This window comes from Medicago sativa, chromosome 1 (genome assembly GCF_051527215.1).
Source record: "Medicago sativa cultivar Bolivia chromosome 1, Bolivia_mono, whole genome shotgun sequence".
Taxonomy (NCBI): domain Eukaryota; kingdom Viridiplantae; phylum Streptophyta; class Magnoliopsida; order Fabales; family Fabaceae; genus Medicago; species Medicago sativa.
In genome coordinates this window covers 62,646,213-62,673,538 of record NC_140749.1, presented here as the reverse complement: position 1 = coordinate 62,673,538, position 27,326 = coordinate 62,646,213, and the positions used below count along the sequence as shown (strand labels likewise).

General features: G+C 33.9%; 2 protein-coding genes and 1 pseudogene across 2 annotated transcripts; all 3 read left to right on the top strand.

The window, feature by feature from the left end:
• Positions 1 to 12,475, top strand: LOC146956198 (arginine biosynthesis protein ArgJ family). The gene is made up of 17 exons (XM_085727463.1): positions 1 to 387; positions 464 to 574; positions 2,390 to 2,513; positions 2,593 to 2,666; positions 2,773 to 2,817; positions 3,019 to 3,069; positions 3,166 to 3,234; positions 3,403 to 3,461; positions 3,720 to 3,789; positions 4,327 to 4,407; positions 4,484 to 4,570; positions 4,867 to 4,989; positions 9,920 to 9,982; positions 10,484 to 10,561; positions 10,635 to 10,780; positions 11,652 to 11,722; positions 11,862 to 12,475. The coding sequence occupies exons 1-17, from the start codon at positions 313 to 315 to the stop codon at positions 11,942 to 11,944; spliced, it is 1,410 nt and encodes a 469-aa protein (XP_085583589.1). The 5' UTR covers positions 1 to 312; the 3' UTR covers positions 11,945 to 12,475.
• Positions 12,476 to 17,122: 4,647 nt separating this feature from the next.
• On the top strand, positions 17,123 to 19,784 carry LOC146956197 (F-box protein CPR1-like). The gene is made up of 2 exons (XM_085727341.1): positions 17,123 to 18,742; positions 19,274 to 19,784. Exons 1-2 carry the CDS (start codon positions 17,637 to 17,639, stop codon positions 19,311 to 19,313), a joined length of 1,146 nt encoding a protein of 381 aa, XP_085583467.1. The 5' UTR covers positions 17,123 to 17,636; the 3' UTR covers positions 19,314 to 19,784.
• Positions 19,785 to 25,049: 5,265 nt separating this feature from the next.
• LOC146956196 (uncharacterized) lies at positions 25,050 to 26,351 on the top strand (annotated as a pseudogene).
• The last annotated feature ends 975 nt before the right edge of the window (positions 26,352 to 27,326 follow it).

Here is a 27,326-nt window from a genome sequence, read left to right as displayed (position 1 = left end):
AATCTTGCTTCCCTGACCTCTAGAACATACTGTAGCTTGGATTTCTGCAGAAAAAAACACATTTTAACAAGGGTAAAACTGGCTGAAACTCGCGTTTGGGGCTGCAAAACGCACATCCAAACATACACTTAAGCTCACAGGCAGCTTATAAGCTAATTTTAACAAGCTGTAGGCTAGGAAATGGAATTTTAGGCAATTTAGTGCGGAGCTGCTACAGTATCCGTATCAACTTGTCATCAATCACGACACTCTCATTGTGTTGATTGCAGCATATTTCATTTCAAATTCCAACCCTAGAACACAGTCTGAGAAATGTATTCTTGTATTCCTCACAACGTTTCTCTCCATTTTCACTTCTCAACAACTTCCCCAAATTCAAAGTCAAAGGTATTTTTCAACTCTTAATCTTCTCATTACTTCGTTTTTTTCATCACAATCTTCACTTTATCTTCTTCCTCTGCAGATGTTTGCTTCACGCAATTTGAAGATTCACGCTGTATCCACTACGGAGAATCAAGCTTCTACTTACATTCCTGCTGCTCCCATTTTCCTTCCCCAAGGTCCTTGGAAGCAGGTCATTTTCTAATTTGATTGTTCCTTCCTCTTCTTTCGTTACTTTACTCAGTTTCTTTCACGAATTTTATGTTTAAACTCTGTGATTTTAAATTTGAAATCAAGCTAGTTAGAAAATGGAACAACATTTTAGAGATACTTTTTGTATCTTATTCTTTTGATCATGTGTCAGAATGTCCTTGTTAAGATATATTATAATTCTCTATTTATTGTAATTATATTGTAATTATGTTAGGAGTAATTAGTCTTTATGTGTAATTATTCTTTGTGTTTCTTTGTCTCCAATCCTATAATATAAATAGGACAATTTCCTTGTACATGAAACACACAATGAATATACAAATATTTCTCATATATATTCCTTCCTGAGTTTTTACAGTACTTATAGATTACAGTAGTTGTATTTACAAAGAAACCTCAATCTGAAGCTAAGTCAGCTAAAAGACATAACTTTCAATAGCTCTTAGACAGACACCTTTGGGATTAGGCGTGTGTATGACACCTATACAATATGTAGTGTATAACACACCTTAAACACTCTGGGTGGGTTGGGTAGCTCAAATCAACTAGTTTGAGCTAAGGGTTAGGGATTTGGAGGTCCAGGGTTCAAGTCCTGTCAAGGAGAAAAAACTAACATAACAATTAACACACTAACGTCTGCCATTAAAAAAAAACACCTTAGACACTCCACAGACACGTCTCAGACACATATATGAAGCTTAAAAACGTGTTATAGAGCAATAATGATCAACGTATGAAGATTAAAGACTATTGTATCTTGTTTTAGAATTTTTTGGTAATGAAACAAATTGCTCAATTGTAATGTACTTATATATTTTAATTCTCATTTTAGATATTTTATAAATAATATATGTATCAATGTCAACGTGTTTGTGTCGTGTCGGATGTTTGTGCTTCATAGGTCAATAATCTGACTCTTGATAATTATAATAGAATACTATAGACTTTGATAGCAAGACCAAAAGATGCTAGACTTCAACCACAATTTTGATTTTGGACACAAGTGGTTAATGTGGTTCATCTAAAGAGACAAGTTTGGCCGCTGCGCGAGTTTGACCCCAGATGATAGAAAAGATTGTGCCCTAATTTTATGTACCTCCTGGCCAAACATAGGTTAATCTATGGGTCTATTTTTTGCAGGACAATGTGGGTGAAAATAAATATAAAACTACTAGACTGCTACGTGAGACGTGAGCGTAATGCTTATTTGAAGTTCAATGTATTTTGCACAAGTGTAACACAACCAGTGTAGTCAATGGTGGATAGTGGCCAACCATTAGCAAACAACAATAGTGGTAGATCCGCTATTTCAAAGTTTAAGGATACAATGCAAGAAAAAAGATTCTATAGTACCATATACATATAAAAGCTTAAAAATAGAAGAATACACAAAATTAAAGACGTATTCATAGCCAATAATCAAAGTTCATTGTTACTAATATTCAAACCCAATGCAAAAAGCAAATAAGTTTTAGGTGTGAAATGACCAAATAGTGAAAGAAAGAAAAAAAACAAGAAATTGGATACGTGCATATCGGGGCTTTTACAGTTTCTTTACTGTAGCTACTGCCATTAAAAAGTGCAGCACAACGAGGTTTTGCATGGGAGCCTATGGGCTGCTATGCTGTGCAACGCCACTATAGTGGCTGCTATTGACTAGACAGAACACCTCTAACATTTCATATCAACATTACTTCTTTACTGATATGACATCTTATTTGAATATGTTAAATGAAGTCCAGAATGTTCAGCTCTGTTTTTTTAGTGTCTGAATGTTTGATTTTGAACTTCTCAGATTCCAGGTGGAGTTACTGCTGCAGAGGGTTTCAAAGCTGCGGGAATATATGGAGGGTTGCGCGCTGTAGGAGAAAAGCCTGATCTTGCACTTGTCACATGTGAAGTTGATGCCATATCTGCAGGTTAGCTTTCACCTTCCTGTACATCACAATTTTAAATTTTGGGTCTGGCAAGCACTTTATGTGACCAGATTTCTTTCAGGGTCATTCACGACTAATGTGGTTGCTGCTGCTCCTGTGTTATACTGCAAAAGCACGCTAGACATTTCAAACACTGTAAGAGAACTTGTGTTCCTTGCTTTTTCATCAAGATAGAACCGAGCTTGTACTGAATGCATTGCATGATTTAACTGCTGATAAATCAATTTTTGCAATTTGTCAGGCACGTGCTGTGTTAACTAATGCAGGTCAAGCAAATGCAGCTACGGTAGGCAACTGAATCTCTTCCTATTTCATGTGCATGTGGGCTTTGAGTAATAATCAGCATATTGTCTACTGGAGTTTAGATTTACTGTGGTTTCTTTAGTTTGACAAATGTCTTGCAATAACTTAGATCACTTAACATGTTTAATTTTTCTTAGCTGAAATTAAGCAAATATTTTTTGATTGGGTCCTTTCTTATCTCCAGGGTGAAGCAGGTTACCGCGATATGATAGAATGTGTGGAAAGCCTCGCAAAGGTATGTACTATTTTATTGAGTTTAACTGATCTTCCTTATAGTGCTCCATGTTGAAAGGGTTTGTGCAATCCTTACTAGAAATGTTCATAATTTCAGCTACTGGGAGTGAAACCCGAAGAAGTATTAATTGAATCCACTGGTGTAATTGGTCAAAGAATAAAGAAGGTATATGCAAAGATTCTGCTCACTGAGTTTTATATCCTATGTGCTTGTATCCTCTGATTCCATTGACAAGCCACTTGAGAAATATTCAAACAAGCTTAGTTGTTTTAATTACTGTTTTTTTTTTCTTCTTCTTTTTCCGTAAATTTATATTTGTCATTTTGTTTTCAGGGGGCACTTTTAAACTCACTTCCCTTACTAGTGAATTCACTAACTTCTTCAGATGAGGGGTAATTCCTGCATTTATGAATATTTTGCTTTCATTTTTTATAAGTGAGATGAGATGCAATCATATGAAGTTTTTTTTATTGTGTGTGGTTATTATATGAACATTGTATTCACAAAGTTTATAGCTTTTTCTGAGCCTTACTTTGACCAGTTTAGTTTCTTATTTATTGAAAACTGTTAAGCTCCCACCAAAACTTTTTTCTACTTTTCAATCTTCGGTTCATTCATTTCTTCTTTAAAGCTTATTTGTCTGCATACAGGGCAGATTCTGCAGCAGTGGCAATCACCACAACAGATCTTGTTAGCAAGAGTGTGGCAATTGAGTCTTTGGTATTGCTTCTTCCTACTTTGCTTGCTGGTTTCATATTCATTCAACTAATGTATATTTATATGGCTTCTGAAGAAGTGTGCATATATAAACACACTTTGTATGGATAGGTAGGTGTAGTCCTGTGGATAAATAATAAAATGCAATGGTTTCCGCTCACTTGTACAAGTTGTTGATATGAAAAGACAAAACAACCCAGTGGTTGTGTAATGTATGGAAAAATTAATCAACAACTTGACTGTCTTAGAAAATTTTATCATTTTATGCAATGGTTATGGTACACTTCACTTCAAGTTGTAATTGAATGCTTCAATTCAAGACGACCTGCATAGGTCGTTGATGTTTACGAAAAAAAAAAAGGCAAGGGCGGATAGTTGAATCAATTGGAAAATAACCTTGATATTTATGATAGTTCCCATAGTTTTGGTAGTTAAATAAGCCTTTTATGTCTTGTTCATCCTCACATTGTATATTTCTATTAAAAGGGGTGAGAAAAAAGAGAGATTGTCTAACTCTTATTATTCTTGGGTATTGGTTAGGTTGGAAGAACTAAGGTCAGAATTGGGGGAATGGCAAAAGGTTCTGGAATGATCCACCCAAATATGGCTACCATGCTCGGGGTATGTCTTACTTGATGCTTTCATGTTTCGAATATATGGATTTTCGAGTCTATTTCTCTAACTAAATCCACGCTAGGTAATAACAACTGATGCCGGGGTAACCAGTGACGTTTGGAGAAAGATGGTTCAGGTTGCTGTTAATCGAAGCTTCAACCAGATAACTGTATGTTATTTCATTCTTTTTTGTAGACTGCAAATTCAGTTAATGGCATAGTGGTGGTGCTCTATAGTCTATACAGTAATTTACATAAAATTTATTCTTTTTCTCTTTGAACTATAGTGCAAAAACATGTTGTCATAGTTTCACAAATGAAATTATAGCATTGTTTGTCAAAAGTGTATTTGGATACTTTACTTCCATTCGCTTGTGCAATGTGATGCCACAATCTTTTACTCAAAAATATATATATTTTGGATTATAATTGATTCTGACATTGATTTTGCATCATCTTGCTTCAGGTAGATGGAGATACTAGTACCAATGATACTGTTATTGCTTTGGCCAGTGGGCTGTCTGGGCTAAGCTGCATTTCTTCTCTAGACAGCGATGAGGCAATTCAACTTCAGGCATGCCTAGATGCGGTAATGTCAACCCTTTACAATTTCCATAATTATTTTGTCATATCATATTCATTCTTTCCTGTTGAACAGAATAATATACTGATGTACTTCAATTCTTGTTGGAAACTTAGTAGCTCTTGTAAAACTAAAAAGTTAATAAAGTTCTATGACCTATGCTGGAGCTATTGTTATAGTACGTTTTGGCATGTTATTAAGGTGTGGTTTTGGGGCCAGCATGCAGTTGTGAGCTTTTTGAATGTTAAAATAGTGGACATGATGATAAATTTTCATGCTTAACTCCTCCTTTTCTTGCAAAAAATAAAAATAAAAGATGCTTGAGATTTCCTTTTTGTCATCCTCTGTTGTTAATTGAACAAGAAAACAGTTGCAGGAAATGAACAAGACAAAGGAGAAATAACTGCTTTCATTCATATAATTTGTCTGATAAAAAACAAACAGAACACACACTATGTTTTACATAGTTTGACAATACTAAAAACTTCCAATAACTACCACAATACAACACAATTAATTAAAGAAAACTGAACAGCAGTTACTAAAATAAAATAACCAACACATAATACATAAAAGTCTTCACATCAGCAGTCCTAAGCATGATATTTAACACTCCTCCTTGCTTTAGGAGCTGCAAACACCAAGCTTTGATCTCATATCTTCAAACTTGATAGTTGATAAGGGCTTTGTTAAGATATCAGCATTTTGCTCTTCTGTTTTGCAATAAACAAGAGTAATGACACCATCCTTCTGCACTTCCCTCAAGAAAAACAATTTGATGTTGAAATGCTTGGTTTTTCCGTGAAAAACTGGATTATGAGAAATAGCTATTGCAGCTTGATTATCAACAAAGATCTTAGTGGCTTCTTTGTGGTCAAGATGAAGGTCACTCAATATCTTTCTCAGCCACATAGCTTGATTAACAGCAGCCGTTGCAGCAATAAACTCCGCTTCAGCAGTTGATTGAGCCACTGTTTCTTGTTTTTTCGAACTCCAAGAGAAAACACTAGAACCAAGTGTGAAACAATAGCCAGAAGTGCTTTTCATATCATCAGCAGAACCTCCCCAATCGCTGTCTGAAAAACCAATCAGCTTGAATTCATTGCTTTTGGTAAATTTAATGCCAAAATCACATGTTCCTTTCACATATCTAAGCACCCTCTTTGCTGCCTTGAGATGACATTCACTTGCACAATGCATAAACCGAGACAAAATGCTTACCGCATTCAAAATATCAGGCCGTGTGGCTGTCAGATACATCAAACAACCGATCAGACTTCTAAAATATGCTTGATCAATCTTTTCAGTTCCATCTTCTTTGCAAAGCTTCTCTTTTGAATTCATTGGAGTGCTCATTTCTCTGCATTCTTCAAGTTTAAACTTTTTCAAAATTTCTTTTGCGTATTTCTTTTGACAAATGAATATTTCATCCTTGCTTTGCTTGATTTCCATTCCAAGAAAATAAGTCATTAATCCAAGATCTGTCATCTCAAATTCCTTCATCATTTCCAATTTAAATTCATCAATCAATGTTGCATTATTTCCTGTCACCAAAATATCATCAACATAGAGAGAAACAACAAGAATATCAACCTCATTGTGTTTGATGTAAAGGGTAGACTCAGACAAGCTTTTCACAAAGCCCAAAGTCAGCAGATGATTATCAATTCTGCTGTACCAAGCTCTTGGTGCCTGCTTCAATCCATAAAGAGCCTTCTTAAGAAGATAAACCTTGTCTTCTTCCCCTTTCTTCATAAAGCCTTCAGGCTGTTCAACATAAATTTCTTCTTGCAAGAAACCATTTAAAAAAGCTGATTTAACATCCAACTGGTATACTTTCCAACCCTTTTGGGCTGCAACAGCAAGTAGCATCCTGATGGTGTCTAGCCTGGCCACTGGCGCAAATGTATCAGAGTAGTCCACTCCAAAAATCTGAGCATAACCTTTAACAACTAGCCTTGCCTTGAACTTGTTGATAGAGCCATCAGCATTGAGCTTAGTTTTGAAAACCCACTTGACGCCAATGACTTTCCTATCTTGAGGTCTGTCAACAAGCTGCCATGTATTATTTTTCTCAATCATGTGCAACTCCTCCTCCATTGCAACCATCCAATTTTTATCAAGTTTTGCTTCTTCAAAACCAGCAGGCTCACAAACAGCAATGTTGCATCTTTGATAAACATCAGAAAGTAATCTTGTTCCCCTGACAGGAACGTCATCTACCATTTCATTTTCCCAATCTTCAATGTTCTCATCAATCTGGAGTTTTGGATTTTTAGAAATTACCTCCATCTCCTTTGTGTCATCCCAGTTCCACTCTTCATCTTCCATAAAATGCACATCTCTACTTACAATAATTTTACCATTTTGTGGCTGGAAAATTTTATAAGCTTTTGCAACGGAACTGTAGCCAATAAAAATGCCTGGTAGAGCTCTTTTGTCTAGTTTATCTCTCTTGATTTGTGGAACATGAGTAAAGCACAAACATCCAAATATTTTAAGGAAATTCAGGGAGGGTTTATAACCATACCAAGCCTCAAATGGCGTCTTATCCTTTACTGCTCTTGTAGGAAGCCTATTTTGCAAATAAACAGCAGTGTTTGCTGATTCCGCCCAAAATTGCTTTGGCAAGTTCTTCTCATGCAGCATACATCGGGTCATCTCCAATATAAATCTGTTTCTTCTTTCACTAACTCCATTTTGTTGTGGAGTGTATGGAACAGTCAACTGATGATGAATGCCAGCGTCATCACAGAATCGATCAAATGCTTCAGAAGTATACTCTTTGCCATTGTCTGATCTGAGAGCTTGAATTTTACAACCACTTTCATTCTCCACTCTTGCTTTGAATTTCCAAAATACTTGTGCTACCTCTGACTTGTGCTTCAGAAAGAAGATCCAACACATACGAGTAAAATCATCAATGAATATAGCATAATAAAGACTACCATTCAAAGAAGATGTTCTTTGTGGGCCTGCAATGTCAGTATGAATTAATTGCAACTTCTTTGTTGCTCTCCAAGTTGTCTTTGGAAATGGTTTCCTGCTTTGCTTTCCAAACTGACAAGCCTTGCAATTTGAAATATGGTCATCAAGTTCTGGAATGTCATTTGCCATCTCCTTGGATTTCAACTGCAGCAGACCTTGATGATGATAATGTCCGAGCCTTTTGTGCCATAAGTCTGTGACATTTTCTTTCATTTGAAAAGCAATTTGCTCCTCCTCCAATGGATTTAGAGCAAAACTTTTTCCTCTCATTTTTACTTTGAAAATGTCTTTGCCATCACTATCTTTAATCAAGCAGCTTTCATTTTCAAACAACACTTTATAACCTCTTTCAATTAATTGCCCAACACTTAACAAATTCTGATCAATTTCAGGGACGTACAACACATCAGAAATTAACTTTGTACCTGAATAGGTTGAGATTGCTATTGTTCCTTTTCCTTTCACAGCAATGTAATTGCCATTTCCAACCCGAACTTTTGTTGAGTTTGCATTGCTTAGTTCCCTGAATAAATCTTTGTTATGTGTCATGTGGTTGGTACAACCACTATCAATCAGCCAATTCTCACTTGATTCGATGCTAGAGAAACATGTTGCAACGAATAAGTGATCCTCCTCTTCCTCTTGATCAACAACCTTTGCCTCATCATTATGTTGTTGATTCCTATTTTTACAAATAACAACTTCATGTCCCATTTGATTACACTTGGTACACTTAGCATCAGGTCTTCTCCAACATCTAAAGGGTGGATGGCCTTTCTTTCCACAATGTTGACATGGAGGATAAGATTTTCTTCGATTTACATTCTTTTCTGTTGCATTGGCTGATGTTGATCCCACATTATCCTGCTTGGCTGTTAATGCTCCTTCAAGTGTTGTTTCCTCTCTCATCAATCTTCTCTGTTCTTGTGCCTTCAATGCATTAAGCAGTTCTGCTAAAGAAATTTTTGAGAAATCTTTGGTATTCTCCAAAGTAGTGATGGTTGCTTCATATCTTTCGGGTACCGTTACAAGAATTTTTTCAACAATTCTTGAGTCAGAGAATTCTGATCCCAAAAGTCTCACTTTGTTTGCAATGTTGAGAAGTTTGTCAGAGTAATCTTGAATCGTCTCAGAATCCTTCATTCTTTGAAGTTCGAATTCCCGGATCAGGTTCAGGACTTGCATGCCTTTAATTCTTTCATCACCTTCATATTCTTTCTTGAGATAATCCCATATCTCCTTTGCTGATTTCAAGGACATGATTCTTGTGAAAATAGTGGTTGAGACAGCAGCAAACAAGCAGGCCTTTGCCTTTGCCTTCTTTGTCTTTTTTTCCTTTTGCATTTTTATTTGTGCCATGGTGGGATTGTTTGGAAGTACAGGAATTTCATAATCTTCTTCCACTGCTTCCCACAAATCCAAAGCTTCCAAATATGCCTCCATACGCACTGCCCAAAGTTGGTAGTTACTTCCGTCGAACACCGTCGGAGCGATGCCGGAGAGACTTGCTTCGGTTTCCATGACGTTAAACTCACACAGATCCCTTAGAATAGGGCTCTAGATACCAAATGTTGTTAATTGAACAAGAAAACAGTTGCAGGAAATGAACAAGACAAAGGAGAAATAACTGCTTTCATTCATATAATTTGTCTGATAAAAAACAAACAGAACACACACTATGTTTTACATAGTTTGACAATACTAAAAACTTCCAATAACTACCACAATACAACACAATTAATTAAAGAAAACTGAACAGCAGTTACTAAAATAAAATAACCAACACATAATACATAAAAGTCTTCACATCAGCAGTCCTAAGCATGATATTTAACATCCTCTTTTTCCTTAGATCTTGTCCTGTGATTTCGTTGAGACATGAAATTTATCATTAAGAGGTGCTCTTCATTCAATAAATGTGAATTTTTTATTTACTTGTCCTTTCCAGGTAATGCAAGGTCTTGCCAAATCTATAGCTTGGGATGGAGAAGGAGCGACGTGCCTCATTGAGGTTTGTTTTATACCTGCAATAGTAATCCTCCACGTTCCTTGGGCACGAATCATGACTGAAAATATCTAAAAGTGAACCTGATATTGCTTTCATCTTACACTTCTTTCAAATGTTCCTCATCTATTCAGATTTTTGTTAATTAACCAAATATAAATACAAGGTTTAACTGCATATATTCAATCAAATTAATTTAAATAATTAATTACTCATCTTTCTCTACTTTTTATTTTTTTCTCCATCATTATCTTCACTGCATTTTCATTTTAGCTGTTCTCTCTCTCTCTCTCTCTCTCTCTCTCTCTCTCTCTCTCTCTCTCTCTCTCTCTCTCTCTCTCTCTCTCTGTGGGGTAGAAAAATCATTGCAAACGAATCCTAGTTACAGTTATATTGTGTATAAATGGATTTTGACGTTTTGTTAATGATGAATTGATTAGTGAAAGCGTGGGCTCAATTCTTGCTTTATATTGTATTTTTTAACCAAACTCCGTCTTCACTTTGTAGGTCAGTGTGACTGGTGCAAATAGTGAGGCTGAAGCTGCAAAGGTTGCTCGTTCAGTTGCATCATCTTCACTTGTAAAGGCAAGATAGTTAAACTGAATAATTTTTTGTTTGAATCTGGCCAAGTCCTATCTTCTAACACAATGATCATCAGGCTGCTGTATATGGTAGAGACCCCAATTGGGGACGCATTGCTGCTGCAGCTGGTTACTCGGGGGTTTCTTTTAACCAAAATTTACTTAGGGTGGAACTGGGGGATACTTTACTAATGGATGGTGGGGAACCACAATCGTTTGACCGGTAAGATTGATGTTTTTGTTATTTTACTTGCATGTTTTTTTTTTTAATAAGATATTGCATGCATCTGTTAAACTAGCAAATTTCTCTGATGCGTTTGCCTACTGTTAATTGTTCTAAGAAAATCCTTAACAAGTCTGACACTAACAAAATACTTATCTTAAATACCAGTCAGTAAATGTACAGTTATTGATGCTGGGGAACGGTATCACTTTACCATTACTATTGCATAAAGGAAACTGTTAACTTTTTTGACCTGATAGCATTCATTAGAGATTAAAGAATCAATACAATAAGGTGTATAATAAAAAATCCGGGGACAAGATAAATTGTATAAAGGAAATTGTTTTATTAAACATAAATTGTTTAGTCAAATTATGTAGGTCCATAAAATGAAAAGCTCAAGATTGAAAACATACATTATCATGTTAATTTTTAGCACTATTCAATTATTTCAGCTACTTATTTTCATTTTCCCCAAAGAGCATAGTCTATGTCATTTTTCTACCTGTCAAAATAAAAAATCTTGCTTAAAATTGTATTGTAATTGCTATGCTATGTTGACTCTTCTGCCTAACAGTCGCCTGATCATACAATATGTTGATCCATCTAACTATCCGGTAGTATGGTACATTCTTATGAAAAAATTTATGCAAGTGTCCTCTATTCATACAGCTTAGGTTCTACCATTACTTGCACCAATATTGTGCGCTATTTATATGTACTGTTTATTGTCTAATGAATTGGTGGCTGGTTTTATTACACATCGCCATATTAACTGTCAAAAACTAAAGAAGCTTTTGACATGCTTTTCCGTTTATACCTTATGCTATTGTCCGTCTATCTATATTATAAAGTTTACGAACTGTTGCAGGGGTGAGGCTAGTAGTTATCTGAGAAAGGCTGGGGAGACTCACGGCACAGTTAGAATTCAGATATCTATTGGTTAGTCTGTAACCCACAGTTCACTGGTTTTCCCTCTTTTTGAACTGTCTTGAATTTATAAGCATGGGGTGTGATTGTCTTTTTTGTCCTCCTAATATGGTCATGTTTATTATTGATATATCTGTTTTCCTACTAACAGGCAATGGACCGGGCCATGGACAAGCATGGGGCTGTGATTTAAGCTACGATTATGTCAAAATAAATGCGGAATACACATCATAACCAAATGAATATGACGCGTACTGACATAATGTACGATTGTGCATTCATTTAGTTACCGTTCATCTAGAAAACCATAGTTATGTAAGTTATTCTGAAATCAGTTCATAAAGGGATTGACTAGTTAATAAACCTTCACTAGGGGCGTTTCTGTTGTACCATTTTGTATCCCGTGTTAATCACCAACCCTTTTCATTTGTCTTGTGTGCACATAAGCAGTTATTAAGCGCACGGTTAGATATCGTACACGTGCCAATATGGCATTGTTAGAAGCTACTGAAAATCTGGTTGGTACACATTGAAATTTCTTTGTAGCAAACAAATTTTACCTTGAACATCATTTGTATCTGTGCTCACTGCACCTAGGAATGCTGTCAGAGGCAGAGGCGCAGCAAATAAGATAACAGATCTAAATATCAGCCTTGTTATCTAAAGGAGATAGGATCAAATGGCACCTTGGTGTCAAATTAAACTTGGACGCCAAATCCTATTCATCTATTTAAGTCAATCTAAAGGGTAAAAATTATTGTGTTATAGTGCTTTTTACTTGAAAACTATTGCTCTCTTTCCTATTTTTGCAAAAGCAATTTTTTTTATTCATAACAAAATCATACCCGTACCAAAACCCATGTATAATGAATGAACCCCATTAATCTTGGCCGGACATTGCTCTTGCAGCCTGGAATTGATTAATTTTTGGTGCAATGGTCTAACATAACGTAAATATATTTATTACCTTAGTACTTGTATCATGGGTTTTCATCGTAAACTTTTTTTAGAATGAAAAAGTTGGAAAAACGTATATAGCTGTATCAATTGAGAATGAGATTTTATGTGATTGTGGGAGGATTGATTTTCAACCATTGGATAAAAATAAATGGTTAAATTAAAATGCATAGTGACTCACATGTTCTAACTTACACTAAAACTATAGTAATAGACATTGCAGTTTCTTCTAAAAAATGGAGAGATCTCTACTCCTTTTGATCATTCAAGCTTTCGCCATGCTCTTGAATATATATTAATGACTCTTGGAGCTCCCAAATTAAGGATATGGTTCTAACCGCTCCACTATTAATGTTACCTAAATCAATTGGACGTGCAAGAACTCTTAATTTTTAGAACAAATTAATTTTGTTTGCTAAAGATATTTCAATGATTTACTCGACCATATCTCTGACAATCTACTCACGTCTCTTTCTATGAAAGAATTCTTTGTTCTCGATGATTTCAGTGTGGCACGTCATGTCACTGAATATTTTCAATGAGCCCTGGAATTTGCCACAAACAACTTCAAAACAAATGCAGAATATTTTGTAACGAAATAGTGGTGTGTTCTTTGAGAACTAATAGGATATTTTGTAACCAAATAGTGGTATTTTCTTCCTATATTTTATAATGAGTGAAGTAATGAAACTTCTTCCAATATTCGATATTTTGATTATTTTGATGGTCAAAGTCAACATCACATATAAGTTGTGGAGAGTTGCTTTTCTAACATCAAATACCTCATAATGACACATGTAAATGACGTTTTTGCCCTCAACGGTAGTTAACTACCGCTGGTTTTGTCCGGAAGTAGTTAACTACCGTTCACATGTAAAGCATAAAAAAAAAGCTCCAACGGTAGTTAACTACCGTGGAGCATGAAAACTATATTTTTTTTTTTTTTTACTTTTGCTGCATCTCTCTTCAAATGTTTATTATTCTAGAAAGTACTAAACAGTGAAAAAACTCATGGTTATACTCCCATATGAATGACTGTCTGTTCAGTTTGGTGTAAATACTACCTCTTCTTCCTTGGTTCATCTTCGTTGAAAACAGAACCACACAACAACAGTTCAGATATAATATGTAACTACAGTTCAGATTTAATGGATTAAAATAGGTATTTTCGGTTGTCCAAGTTGTTGCTTTTTGAATCCAAGATGGATGCAGTAATATTTGTATAATTTGAAACCTGAATTAGTTGCATATTTTATTAAAGACTTAATTGCTTGGATGCAGTTCACACTACCTACTGCTAGCATCAATTATACATCATACTTTCACTACAATACTCTTGTTTCACCAATTATACAGCTTCACCATTTTTTTTTTCTCATCAATCTGTTGAAGAATTGCCTCTTTCTCCATGGCCAAGCTTTTGTTTTTTTTTTTCTTCATATCCATAAATAACAGAAACATTGGACTTTTGTTTTGAGTTCCTCTTTTCATTTGTATGTTGCAGCAATTCATATCCTCCAAATTTTGACAAGTAAATAACATAAGTTTATGAGTAATTAATTTATGATTGTTTTTCAACAAATCAACAAAGATGAAAAACATTTTTGAGAAATTGAGAAATTCATGAGTAATCTAGTTGTTTTGAAAGTTGTCAAACCTTCCATCGTTAAGGTATGCTCACTTTAGAAAATATATTGAAAAAGTAAATACTAAATTATACTACCTCCTTTATGCAATCATTTATGCAATAATGTAGCCGTACTTTGTTTTTCATAGTATGGTTTGGTCATTTCTCTTGCCTATTCATAAATGTGAACGTAGGTGCTAATGAAGCTAACAATAAAAAACTTCAGCTCAATTCTCCCTTTGGAAGATTAAGAGGAAGGAAAAATGCGGTAAGCTTCTTTTATATTATCATTATTTGTGATAAGTAGGTGTTCTAGGGTGAGGGTCCAATTAGGTCCCTCGCCGGTGGACCACGAGAAAAACACCAATGGATAAAATAGATGGTTCAAATTTATTCAAATTAAAAGGGAGAATATGTGCAACTTTTCACACTCAATAGTATCCACAACTAGTTTCCAGTTATATTTATAATTGGGTTAATATGTGTTTACCCCCCTGTAATTTGGGCGAGTTCCGGTTTTCCCCCTGTAAAAAATTTTGTTAAAATTCAGACCCTGTAATTTGAAGATTCCGTCGAAAACCCCCCTGGTCGAATCTGGCACACGCCAGGTGCTGATGTGGCGTGCCACATCATCTTTATATGATGACGTGGCACGCTGACTGTATAATTATTTTATTTTTTATTTTTTTATATTGTACACGTGGCATTTTTTATTTTTTTATTAAAAAATTTTTTTTTAAAAAAAATTTTAAAAAAAAAAATCTAAAAAAACGGAAAAAAATTTTAACAAAAAAAAATGAAAAAATACCGAAAAAATTAATAAAAATGAAAAAAAAATCTGGAAAATTTTAAAAATAAAATATAAAATCTGGAAAAATTAAAAAAATGAAAACATTCTAGAAAAAATTAATAAATTTCGAAAAATTCATATTTTCAGATTTTTTTCAATACCGGAAAAATGAAAAAAATTCATTTTTTTCAGAAAGTACTTTTCAAAAATGTCCTCAATTTTCAATACAAATAATTTCCAGATTGTTTTTATCCTCAATTTTTAAATATTAGAAAATATTCTCAAATTTGTAACACATCGCAAAAAAAGATTGAAATTTTTTTTGAATTTTCCTAAATTTTTAAATAAATTTGTACACAGATTTTTAAAAATAAAAATATTTTCAAGATTTTTTTTGTTGAGAAAATTTGAAAAACTTCTTTTTCGAAAAATTAAAACAATCTGGATTTTTTTTTAATATTTACGATGTATTACATGTTTTATTTGTATTGAAAATTGAGGACATTTTTGAAAAGAAACAACCAGTCCCAAAGAGCTGATTAATCTTTTTTCAAAAATTTCAAAATTGATCATTTTCAAAATTTTCAAGATTAATCATATTTATAAAAATCATGTCCGAATAACAGGATACAATGTATATTGATTGACACCGGTATATAAATCATGTTATACGGTTGAAAGACAAGTACTTTCCGAAAAAAAAAGAATATTTTTCATTTTTCCGGTATTGAAAAAAATCTGGAAATATGAATTTTTCAAAATTTATTATTTTTTTCCCGAATGTTTTCATTTTTTTTAATTTTTCCAGATTTTATTTTTTATTTTTAAAATTTTCCAGATTTTTGTTTTCATTTTTATTAATTTTTTCGGTATTTTTTATTTTTTCAGAATTTTTTTCATTTTTTTTTTATTTGTTAAGAATTTTTTTCGTTTTTTTTTTAAAAAAAATTTAAAACATTTTTTTTAAAAAAATTTTAAAAAAATATTTTTTTAATAAAAAATGTCACGTGTACAATATAAAAAAATAAAATAATTATACAGTCAGCGTGCCACGTCATCATAAAAAGGTGACGTGGCACGCCACATCAGCACCTGGCGTGTGCCAGATTCGACCAGGGGGTTTTCGACGGAATCTTCAAGTTACAGGATCTGAATTTTAACAAAAATTTTTACAGGAGGGAAAACCGGAACTCGCCCAAATTACAGGGAGGTAAACACATATTAACCCTTTATAATTCTTACTCTAATTTCTTCCTTCAAAATGATATACTTTCTTTACCTCTGATTATCATGCACCCAAACCATAAAATCTGAGATCAAATTATGAACCCTAAATAAAAAAAAATTCTTATTCTTTTTCAAACATGATTAAACAGTGGCATTGAATTTATTAAACAACTATTTTTCACAATCAGCAATCTGATGAAATCATGAAAAGACACCATCAATAAAATCTCTACAAGCACCAATCTAACTCCTTTAAAATTGCTTGAACAGACTTCTAATCAACCAACTATAATACAGAAGGAAAACAGAAGAATTACAAGCCATAAAAGCAACAAGAATGCATCGCAAATTTTAATTGTATACAGCGTAATGGAGTTTTATATGTTGAAAATGCAAGTGCTGAGCAATATCCCTCGTAAATTCAAAGAACTCATTTTTTAATGGGAATTCAAAGATCTCATGTTTCTTAATTTATGTGTATTAAAAGGTCACCATCACTAATTGAACTTAGAAACTATGTTCTTAGCAAAACCCATAAACTTTTGAAAGCAATACTCAATTTTTCTCGCAGATTCTCTTTCACACCAATTGGAATGGATGTTGAAGATGATGATTTCAACAAAAAGAAAAACCGTTTCTGGGTTCAATTAGTGTTGGGGAAAGATTGTGTGTGACATTTTGTGAATATTCTCATTTTTATTTTTGATAAATTTAAACCATTGATTCAATCTAATGACATTTAGGTTCTGGTCCACCGGTGAGGGACTTAATTGATCCCTCACCCTAGAATCCACCGTGATAAGTATTTTTAGTTATATTTTTCCTTAAGAACAATTTAATAGATCAAACATATCATGGCCACAAGAACAATTTTATTAATCATCGTCAACGATTTTTCTGATCAAATACACCACCGTCAACAAGAACAATTTCAAAATGTATATATTTCACAGTAGTTAAAAGTATCTACCAGAAACTCCTCCTAAAAACAAAGAATTTGCACTTCTAATTTTTATCCTAAAATCAAAAGAAAGAAATTATTTTTTATAATTTTTAATTTTTGTATGTTAGATAAATTTATTTTAATTAGCAATAAAAGTGAATAAAATGTAATAAAAAATTAAAAAAAAATAAAGAGAAAAGAAATAATATGTAAAATAATTGTAGTGACAGAGTATTTTATAAAAATTAAAAATTATAAAAATAAAAAATAAAAAAGGGTGGGAAAAGAATGAAAGATGGGTTGCATTTGGGTGGTACAGTACAAAGAATGGAAGAAATGAAAAACCCTAAACCCTAACTAGAACCTTCTTTCCTTCCTTCCAATGGCGGATCTTCCGCCGGAGATGCTCACCGGAATCCTCTCTCTGTTACCGGCACAATCTCTCATCCGATTCCGTTCAACCTCGAAATCATTTCAATCGCTAATCGATTCCCAAAGCTTCATCAACCTTCACCTCAAAAACTCCCTCAATCGATCCTTGATCCTTCGAGACAACTCCAATCTCTATCAAATCAACGATTTCTCTAACCTAACCACCCGCATTCAACTCAATCTTCCTTTCAAAGGCTCCAACAACTTCATCTCTCTGTTCGGTTCATGTAATGGTCTTCTCTGCATCTTCTCCGACGGGGAAATCGCTTTCTGGAACCCTAATATCCGTAAACATCGCATTATCCCTAATCTCCTTATTCCTATTCCTGCTCCTGCTGAACCTAACACCATCCATAGGGGCTTTTGCGTTCACGGCTTCGGTTTTGATCCATTAACCGATGATTACAAACTTCTCACAATCTTTTGTTTCGTCGAGATAGAACACTCTACTTCTGAATCACATGCGAGACTCTTCAGCTCGAAAACAAACTCATGGAAAGAACTTCCTACTATGCCTTACACTCTGTACTATGCTGAAACAATGGGGGTTTTTGTTGAGAATTCTCTTCACTGGATAATGACAAAGAAACTTGATCCGTTGAAACCTCGTGTTATTGTCGCATTTAACTTAACACTTGAGATTTTCGCTGAGGTTCCTTTTCCTGAAATAGGTGAAGAAGTTAACAGTGAGAGTTTTATAATTGATGTTGAGGTTCTCGGAGGGTGTCTTTGTATGATCGTCAATTATCATACTCCTAAAATTGATGTTTGGGTGATGAAAGAATATGGATGTAGAGATAGTTGGTGTAAACTTTTTACTGTGACGGAATCGTGTTTCACTCTACCGTTGGAATCTTTGAGGCCTTTAGATTATTCGAGTGATGGAAGTATGGTTCTGTTGCAAGTGGATCATGAGAAGCTGTTTTGGTATGATCTCAAGAGTGAACAAGTTAGTTGTGTTCAAGGAATTCCTAATTTGGATCAAGCCATGATTTGTGTTGGAAGTCTTGTATCACCTTCTTTCCCTAGGAAGGAGAATCGCACAAGCAAGAGAAGGTACTTCTTATTGATTATCAATTCAATGGACCGATCATAGGATATATGTAGTTAAACTCTATGTTAAAAGGTCAAATTGGATTCTCATTATAGGACAATGATTCTCTAATTATTTTGAAGTCTCTACCTTTGTTCATGTATATGTATTTGATAATGTGTGTATGCTAGATTTCAAAAGACAATTACAACGTATGCTGTGTAGGTTTATGAGTTGACCTAGTGACTCTTGAGTAAAAAGTATCAACTTAGACCAATGGATTTGCAGGATTCCTTTGCTTTAAAAGTAGGTTAATTAAATAACATTGGTATGAGTTGGTCTTTTTTTCCCTTCATTTGTTGAGATCCTCACTACGAATGTTGAGACTATTCAACCCTGTTGTGGTATCTATGTGTTGTTATATAGAAATTTGCCTGCAATGAAATTACTCAAAATCTATGTACAAGTCCTTTCAAAATATTTATTTTTTTATCACTATTCTCTTGTGATGTTGTTGAGCTTACTTCTATGAGATGCATGTATTTTTCTTACAGGGATGACTTCTTGTCCCGAGGATTTAAGTTGAAATTGTAAAGGAGTGCAAGAAGAACCTTTGATGTGTAGCTGAAGCAAGTTGTTTCTAGTGATGGATTTAGTCATGTTGGTTTGCGGGAAGCGTTAAAGTGATCCGAAATGGAGCATCACCTAGTTTTTAACTCTCTTCTTGAATGGTGTGAGACTACACTTCTCCCTCTCATGTAAAATCTCACACGAGAGGATTCATTCTCAGTAGAACCGTGAAAGGATCGCCTACAATGAAAGAAAGGCTCGCAGAAGTGAAACAAAGATCTCAGCCAAAACATAATATTGAAGATCAGATACATAATGTACATAACTTCTTTCTTTTCCTTTTCTTTTGGAGTATCACTTGGTCTGTAAATGCTAGGATCATGCTATATAAGTAATGCAAAGAAAAATGGCATATATGTCTGTTTAGGTGTAAGAAAGTGTTGAAAATGGCTTATATGTTGTTATGGTGATCAAAAGTGTTGAAACTTTTTATTATCTTTGTGATTTTGTATATATGCATGCATGCTAATATGTTAATATGGTTTTGTTTGCTTGTGAAAAAACTATTGGCGAGTAACCTACTTGACTGCTAATTGTGTGAGCCATCTTCAATCTCTTCAACCATGAAAATCTATTTGCTTTTGCTTCATCATTGACTTTGCAACTGTCATGGATAACTTAACTTTGCCATCAAATTTTGGTATTGGATTTGTCGTGGTTTCAATCATGCTTTTGATAATTTGGTACATAATACATTCCAACCTATTATATCATCGCCTCATCAGCTATTCTGATTGTCTGTAAAATGTAAAGGAAGCAACCATCATGTGACATGTGACAGAGATTCACTTACATTTCATCGACAATGCAACCGATTTTGAAGCTGTTTCTAATATGGTGTTAAGTTAGAATTTTGAATACGACCATTGAGGCAATAGGATGGGAAAATTATGACGTGTTTCTACTTTATTTATTTTTTTATCAAAGTGTTCTACTTTCTAGGGATATGGAAAATGTCCATTTGTTTATGAAAAATTAATTTGTGGAAAGAAGATGCTAAGTGTCTTAATCAGGAATCAATTCGGTATGTGAATTTGTGTAGCATAGTCATTGTATGAGACATTATCATTTTGAATTGGCATGAAACTAGGAAATAGCGAGAAAAGTTTTATGTGGATGACTATTCCCAAATTAGTTGATGGCTCATTCATGCTGAACAATGCAACAGAAAGCCAGAAACTAAAGTACGAAGTCTAATGAAGTGTTGGTGTCCTCAAGAGGTTCTGAAGCACCCAGAAGTGTTGATATTCCACAATTGACTGTAGTTAGAAAGGAAAATCAATTGAGTGGAAGAAAATGTAAGAGGCTAACAAATTTATTTGTTTTATTACAAAGGAAAGCTAGCAAATTTTTGAGTTGCAGGAAACTTGGGAATGAAATGCTTTGTTCAAGTGTTATACTGCAGCAAATTTTTTATTCTTTAACTTATAGAATTATAAATAGAACCGGGTTGAGCTTTTATTTCTAGTTTTTTTACTGAACTTTAATTTCTGGTCAAAAGGTTGAGACCACTCTCAATGGTTTTAATTTTTAACTCAGACATATATTGCTCACAATTTTTATTTATTTTGGTAGAAAAACCAAATGACAATAACGATTAAAAATTCACACACAAAAGTGGAGGAAACCGAAGTTTGAACTCAAGTCATGACTTTCAACCTAACAATTTTGGTATTTGTATCGGTTGAGCTATGACATATAGACACAACCCACACTTTTTTTTTTGTTACAGCAACCCACAAATATTCTAATTGTACATGAAAGTGAATATTTTTTCGTAATAATCGTAGAAAATCAAACATAAGCAAATAGTGAATACGCATACGAACAAAAATAATTAGCCAAAGAAACCAACAGAATTATCTATTAATACAACCATATATATACGCACGAAGAAAAAGTAGCAAAATACATCCAAAAGAATAGGCACGCATGCAAGGAGAAACGGGAGAAGAGGAGGAGAAGAAACAATTCCAAGTTATGAAATAAAAAAAAAAATAGGTAAAAGACTAATTATTTAATTAAGATGTCTCATTCTATTGCATATCTCCTAAATTAGAAGGAATGGAAATTAAGAGAAGAAGATGGAATGGATTTCATCATCTTTCATATGATTCTATTAGTTTATTTATTTATTTTTAAATCCAACGGACATAATCTTGCTTAATACTACTTGATTTCATTCAACTACATTCTATTTCATCAACCCAAACATAGTCTGTTTTAATTTTCACGTGAACAAGAAAGTTCAATCCATAGTCCATTTTCTTCAAGCAAATGTGCATCAAATTATCCCTTATCTCCTACCTACTCATCCTCGTTCTAAAGCAGACAAACATGGTTTTCGAGGTAGGTTTACCACTTTTATGAGTTGTTTTGCTTCCTTCCTTGTAATAATTATTCATTATACATGCTGATTTTTATGGTGTCTTGGTTGTTCAACTTTGGCTTGATAATGATTAACTTATAGAGGTTTATGCTTCTGATCAGTCAATGATTTGATCCCTTGGAAGTTCAAAAATAGGTGGAAATATTGTCTCATTCTCACTAATCAAATAAGTACTTCTATCACATTTGGCCAATTTTAGTACTAATATAGATTTTAAGCAGTAGGATTTATCCCCAAAAAAAGTAGTAGGATTTACCACCAAACTTTATTAACAAGGAATTCATACGGAATCGATTATATATACAATTCTTAGTACAAAATCAAATAATGTTTGTTTTAAGGGTTTGGTTATACCTCATCTTTATTTGTTCATTTTCTGTTTTTGTTTTTTTAATGAAGTTTGACATGTCGCGAATGATTGAAAATGATTTCGGTATCAACCTAATTGAGAAAACAAAAGGTGAACACTGATAGTGTACTTTTTAACACAAACATTGTGCTAAATCTCATTCTCATTATTTAGATATGTTACTAAATAACTTCCTAAATTTTTACATAAACATCTAAACAATGAAATGTGATGGAATAAACATGTAAAAATATCTTATAGTTTTTAAATCACGTGTAAAATATCTCTTTTCAGTTAGCTATCTTATTTATTAGTTAATAATAAAAATAATTAAATATTCGATTTAGTAGTTAATTTGTTGATCTTGATTCATAAATCAAATGAGTTGAAAATTAAGTTCGTTAAATTTGAACTAAGCATAATTCAACACATTTGATTCATAAACCAGCTCTATGTGTATATTTGAAATTGTTCATTTTTATACTCATTTAAAATCGCGAAAGTGTAAATTAGTAGTGTGGATTTTTGGGGCTGCCTATAGGTGGTGATCCTCGAAAATTAAATTTTTGGCAACCGTTAATTGACCGTATTAAATCAAGATTATCGGGTTGGAAGAGTAGAAATCTTTCTTTGGGTGGCCGTTTAGTTCTCCTAAAGTCTGTCTTGTCCTCTCTTCCGGTCTACTTTCTTTCCTTCTTCAAAGCTCCTGCATGTATCATTTCTTCTATTAAATCTATATTTCGTTTTTTTTTTTTTTTTGTGTGGGGGGTGGGGGGGGGGGGGGGGGGGGTGTAACACCGCCACTAGTCTTTATTACCTGCAAGTTACCCATACGAAGGACAACATTTTCAAGCAGAAGGGGTGAGATGTCACAGTCAACAAATTAAACATATAATTCATCAAAATGCATTTAACAACATAAAACATCATTAACATATCAAACATTTATCACTTAGCATCATATCAAATCATAATCAAATATCATCTTTAATTCATAAGCAAATATCATCTTTAAAACATAAGCAAATATCATCTTAAAGTCATCAAACATCTTATTCAACTCAACACTTGACTCGACGATGCGACTCAACTTGACAATGCAACTCTTAACATCTTAAACCTTCGTAAAAACTTCTTGATATGCAAATGCATGTGGTACCATTCAGGGCATCAAGCCCCCAACATATATGAGCGTAAATAGGCTCTTCAACAAAGTGAGCAAAAGCTGCCGGGCCTCAAGCCCCCAACGTAGTTTGAGCATTAAGCTGCCGGGCCTCAAGCCCCCATCTTTAATGAATATGCAATGGACTCAATCTTCCTACAACTTAGACAACATCATGAACATCTCTTATAATCCCATTAACATGGACCACTTCTTAGATATTTACAACTTGGAACGACTCATACAACTTTGTGACATTAAATGGTCAACAGCAGCAAACAACGACAAATGCAGCATACAACAGTACTTGAATAACATATCATCATTAAAGAAATAATCATATCAAATTAACATCATAAAACATCATAATATTATGTATCATACAATACTCACATAATGTATTCCAACATATCAACAACAATTACCACATATACATTAATCAATTACATTTATATCAAAGTCCAAAACATTCTTCAAAAGCAAATCAAGTTTGATCAATGAGACATAAGCCAAATACTCATAAAACACCTCAACTAAATCCCTAATACTTAAGTTGAAGTTGGGAAACCAACCATAAGTTTTTGGACTAACTTGGGATTAGTTATGCTAAGTTTTCTTAAAGTTTTTTGAAGACCCACTTGGACTATTTCTATCATAACTCAAAATCTACACATAATTTTCTAATCACTCCAAAGCCATTAGAAAGCTAACTCAATTATCTACAACTTTCATGTTTACACCGAAAGCTAATTCAAAACAGAAACGGGTGGAAAAGACGCAAGAACGCAAAAATCGAAGTTCTGACAGCACGCAACGAAAACACAACAAGCAGTCACCCATGAGGGGCTGCCTTGCTGCGCTCAGGCGTGGAAAACTGCGCCCAGGCGTGGGAAGGCAGTAGCCCACCTGCGCTGCAGCTCTGTGCATTCCCATTTTTTTCGGGTTCACCGTTTCGTCCGTAAAAACCTAACCGTTACTCCGAATCCGATTCCGTTTTCGCCTACGCGTTCGATTCGACAAATCCTATTATATTTTATTGAAAAAAAAATCATATTTTCAAATCTCCAAAACAACTTATCCCAGAATCACTTATTTCTCAAAAACACTTAAAATCACTTTTTCTCAGAATCTCAATTTTCATCAAATCTCATGGTTCTATCATCCAAACAGCATCTAATTATCACCCTATGGAATATCTAAGGTCTGTACACAAGTTCCACATCAATCTAACAAGTTTTTGTGGTTCAATCATCAAAATCGGTCATAAGCCCTAATCCCTAATTCTCACAAAACTCATCCTAATTCATGCTAAATCCATTTTTCAGAATCATACACTTAATAATGTTGAAAGTTAGTCTCACCCTTACCTTGTTTGATGAAAATCGCAGATCTCTCTCTCTTGTTCTCCTCTTTTATGACTTTTCTCCCTTTTTCTCCAAAAACGTACGTTATGTGTAAAACTTTTCTAAACCTAACCTCTTCTATTTATATCCCCCTTTCTACCTTTAAACTCTCTAAATTTATAAAACAACCCCACAACTTAATATTTTATTTTATTTTCATATCTTATTTTATTTACTAATAAAATAAGTCACACCATCATTATAACTTCACAAAAATCATATACTTTACATAAATCTTAAAATCACATAATTCATCTATAAATCCTGTAAATCACTTAAATTCATAAATCATATAAATCACACATATAAATCATATAAATATATGCTAAAACTCATTAAAATAGTTAAATATTTAAGACGGGCGTTACAGGGGGGTGTTGTGAGGAGGTTAGAAAAATTTCTTGGATTAACTGGGACACTATTTGTTCCAAAAAGGAAGGAGGCAATTTAGGAGTGCGAAGGATTCGTGAATTTAATTTGGCTTTACTTGGTAAATGGTGTTGGCGGATGCGGGTGGAAAATAGGAGTTTGTGGTATAGAGTTTTATCAGCCAAATACGGCGAGGTAGGAGGTAAAATCGCCGAGGAGGGGAGGTTTAACTCTGTTTGGTGGAATAATTTGATAAATGTTAAAAATGGAGCTGGTGTGGGAGGTGGGCGGTGTTTTGATGATAATGTTGGGCGGGAGGTAGGAGATGGTGCCCAAACTTTATTTTGGTGGGATCGTTGGATTGAAGGGTTAGTTTTGAAGAATAGTTTCAGTCGCCTTTTTGATCTTGCTACTAATAAAATGGCAACGATGGCTGAAATGTATTCTTTTAGGCGGGGGTTGAGGGTGAAGCTTGGTAGTGGCGTCGTCGTTTGTTAGCTTGGGAGGAGGAGAAGGTGCGGGAATGTTGTGATATTTTATCTAATATTGTTTTGCAGCCTACTCACCCTGACAGGTGGATTTGACACTTGAATGCCTCCAACAGTTATAAAGTCACAAGTGCTTATAACTATTTGTTGACATCAACTAGTAACAACTTGACGGTTACTCACATGACTGAAATTTGGAACAAGGAAGTGCCCCTGAAAATCAGTCTCTTCGCTTGACGCTTGTTACGTGATAGATTACCAACAACGGACAATCTAATCAAAAGACACATTTTACATCAGAATACTCAGTTATGCATGAGTGGATGCAGTAGGATAGAAGATGCAAAGCACTTATTCCTCTCGTGATTTTTTTAGGCAAACTTTGGTATGATATTTTCCACTGGCTTGGTTACAACATAGTGTTTTCTGAAAATGTGTCAGACCATTTATATCAATTTGGCACCTTTAGCGGTTTTTCTAACATCAAACACTCAGCTCTTAATCTTATTTGGCTATCTTGTGTGTGGGTGATTTGACTTGAAAGGAATGCTCGGATCTTTCACCAAAAATAAGCTTCGTTTAATCAATTGCTAGATAAAGTTAAGCTTCAATCTTACTGGTGGCTGAAAGCGAATCGTCCTAGTTTTGTTTTCTCCTACCATTCGTGGTGGTTGAATCCTTTACCTTGCTTGGGAATATTTTTGTAACAGGGTAGCTTTCTTTTTTGGTCCTGTTTTGGTTCCCCGTTTTGTTATTACTTGTAATTGACTCTTTCAGCTGGGGTTTTGGCACTCCTTATGCTGAAATCTCCGGGCTTTCAGTAATATAATCCATTTTAGCTTCTTAAAAAAAGTAGTGCGGATTTTTTTATTTGGACTAAAGCCCCAACTTTTCTTTTTACAGCAATAATTAGTTATATAAGCGATGCTTAATTAGTACTATAATATTTTTTTGACAACTTTTTTTTTTTAAGAAGATGATTCTTGACAAAATAGTTAAAACACAAATTTCCAATTTTCATATATTTTCCTTTTCAAGTTGTTTCTTTGTCTCGTAATAATGCTAAGTTGTTGCTTGTACATTGATGGCTTGAGTGCAACATTCACTAATATCCAGTTATATACTTGTCAACAGATTTCGTGATTGATTCTATTTTTTATATGGTTTAGCATTATTAAATTCTTTTCCACCCTTATTTTATAGAAGCACACAAAGTCTGAAGATTTTTTGCAAAGTCTATATAGTTAAGCAAATGCAACAATATTATTATCTTAACATTGAATAATCTTAGAAAATATGAGACAAATATATAGAAACTCTCTCTAATTAATAAAAAAATATTCTCTATTACATTCTCCCCCTCTCTTATTTAAAAATTTAAAGAGTACACTACTTAGATAAAAAGCATCTAAGAGCAAAGAGAAATTTTATGATCAAAGAAATTGATCAATCATGGACCTAGTTTGGTCATTACATGATCCTTGGTTCATTTTTTTTTATTGTGTTATGATTCTAAATAGCACATGAGAAAATACACTTAGTAAAATGTAATTGGTTTGGGTAAATGGACATGTGTTTAGTAATTGTGCATAAATAGGGAAAGAATTATCATTAAGGGGAATGAAGAAAAATGATGAAAGTCTCTTCTCTCTCCTTTTGGTACTCTCTTTTAGAGTAATGGCTTAAGTCTTTGGACTAAGTCTACTTTTATCTTCCTACTAGTTTCTTAGTGTTTTTCATTGAATTCAATACAAAGTTATTTCATCTATTTCACTACATTCATCAATTACAAAGGGCTAAACCCTTACATATTGATA

Bases quoted from the DNA above. Each gene is read 5' to 3' on its own strand.
- LOC146956197 (XM_085727341.1), top strand. From the start codon at position 17,637: ATGGCGGATCTTCCGCCGGAGATGCTCACCGGAATCCTCTCTCTGTTA. The intron at 18,743-19,273 runs GTACTTCTTATT...TTTTTCTTACAG, and splicing joins AATCGCACAAGCAAGAGAAG to GGATGACTTCTTGTCCCGAG.
- LOC146956198 (XM_085727463.1), top strand. From the start codon at position 313: ATGTATTCTTGTATTCCTCACAACGTTTCTCTCCATTTTCACTTCTCA. The intron at 3,790-4,326 runs GTATTGCTTCTT...GGTATTGGTTAG, and splicing joins GTGTGGCAATTGAGTCTTTG to GTTGGAAGAACTAAGGTCAG. The intron at 4,408-4,483 runs GTATGTCTTACT...AATCCACGCTAG, and splicing joins ATATGGCTACCATGCTCGGG to GTAATAACAACTGATGCCGG.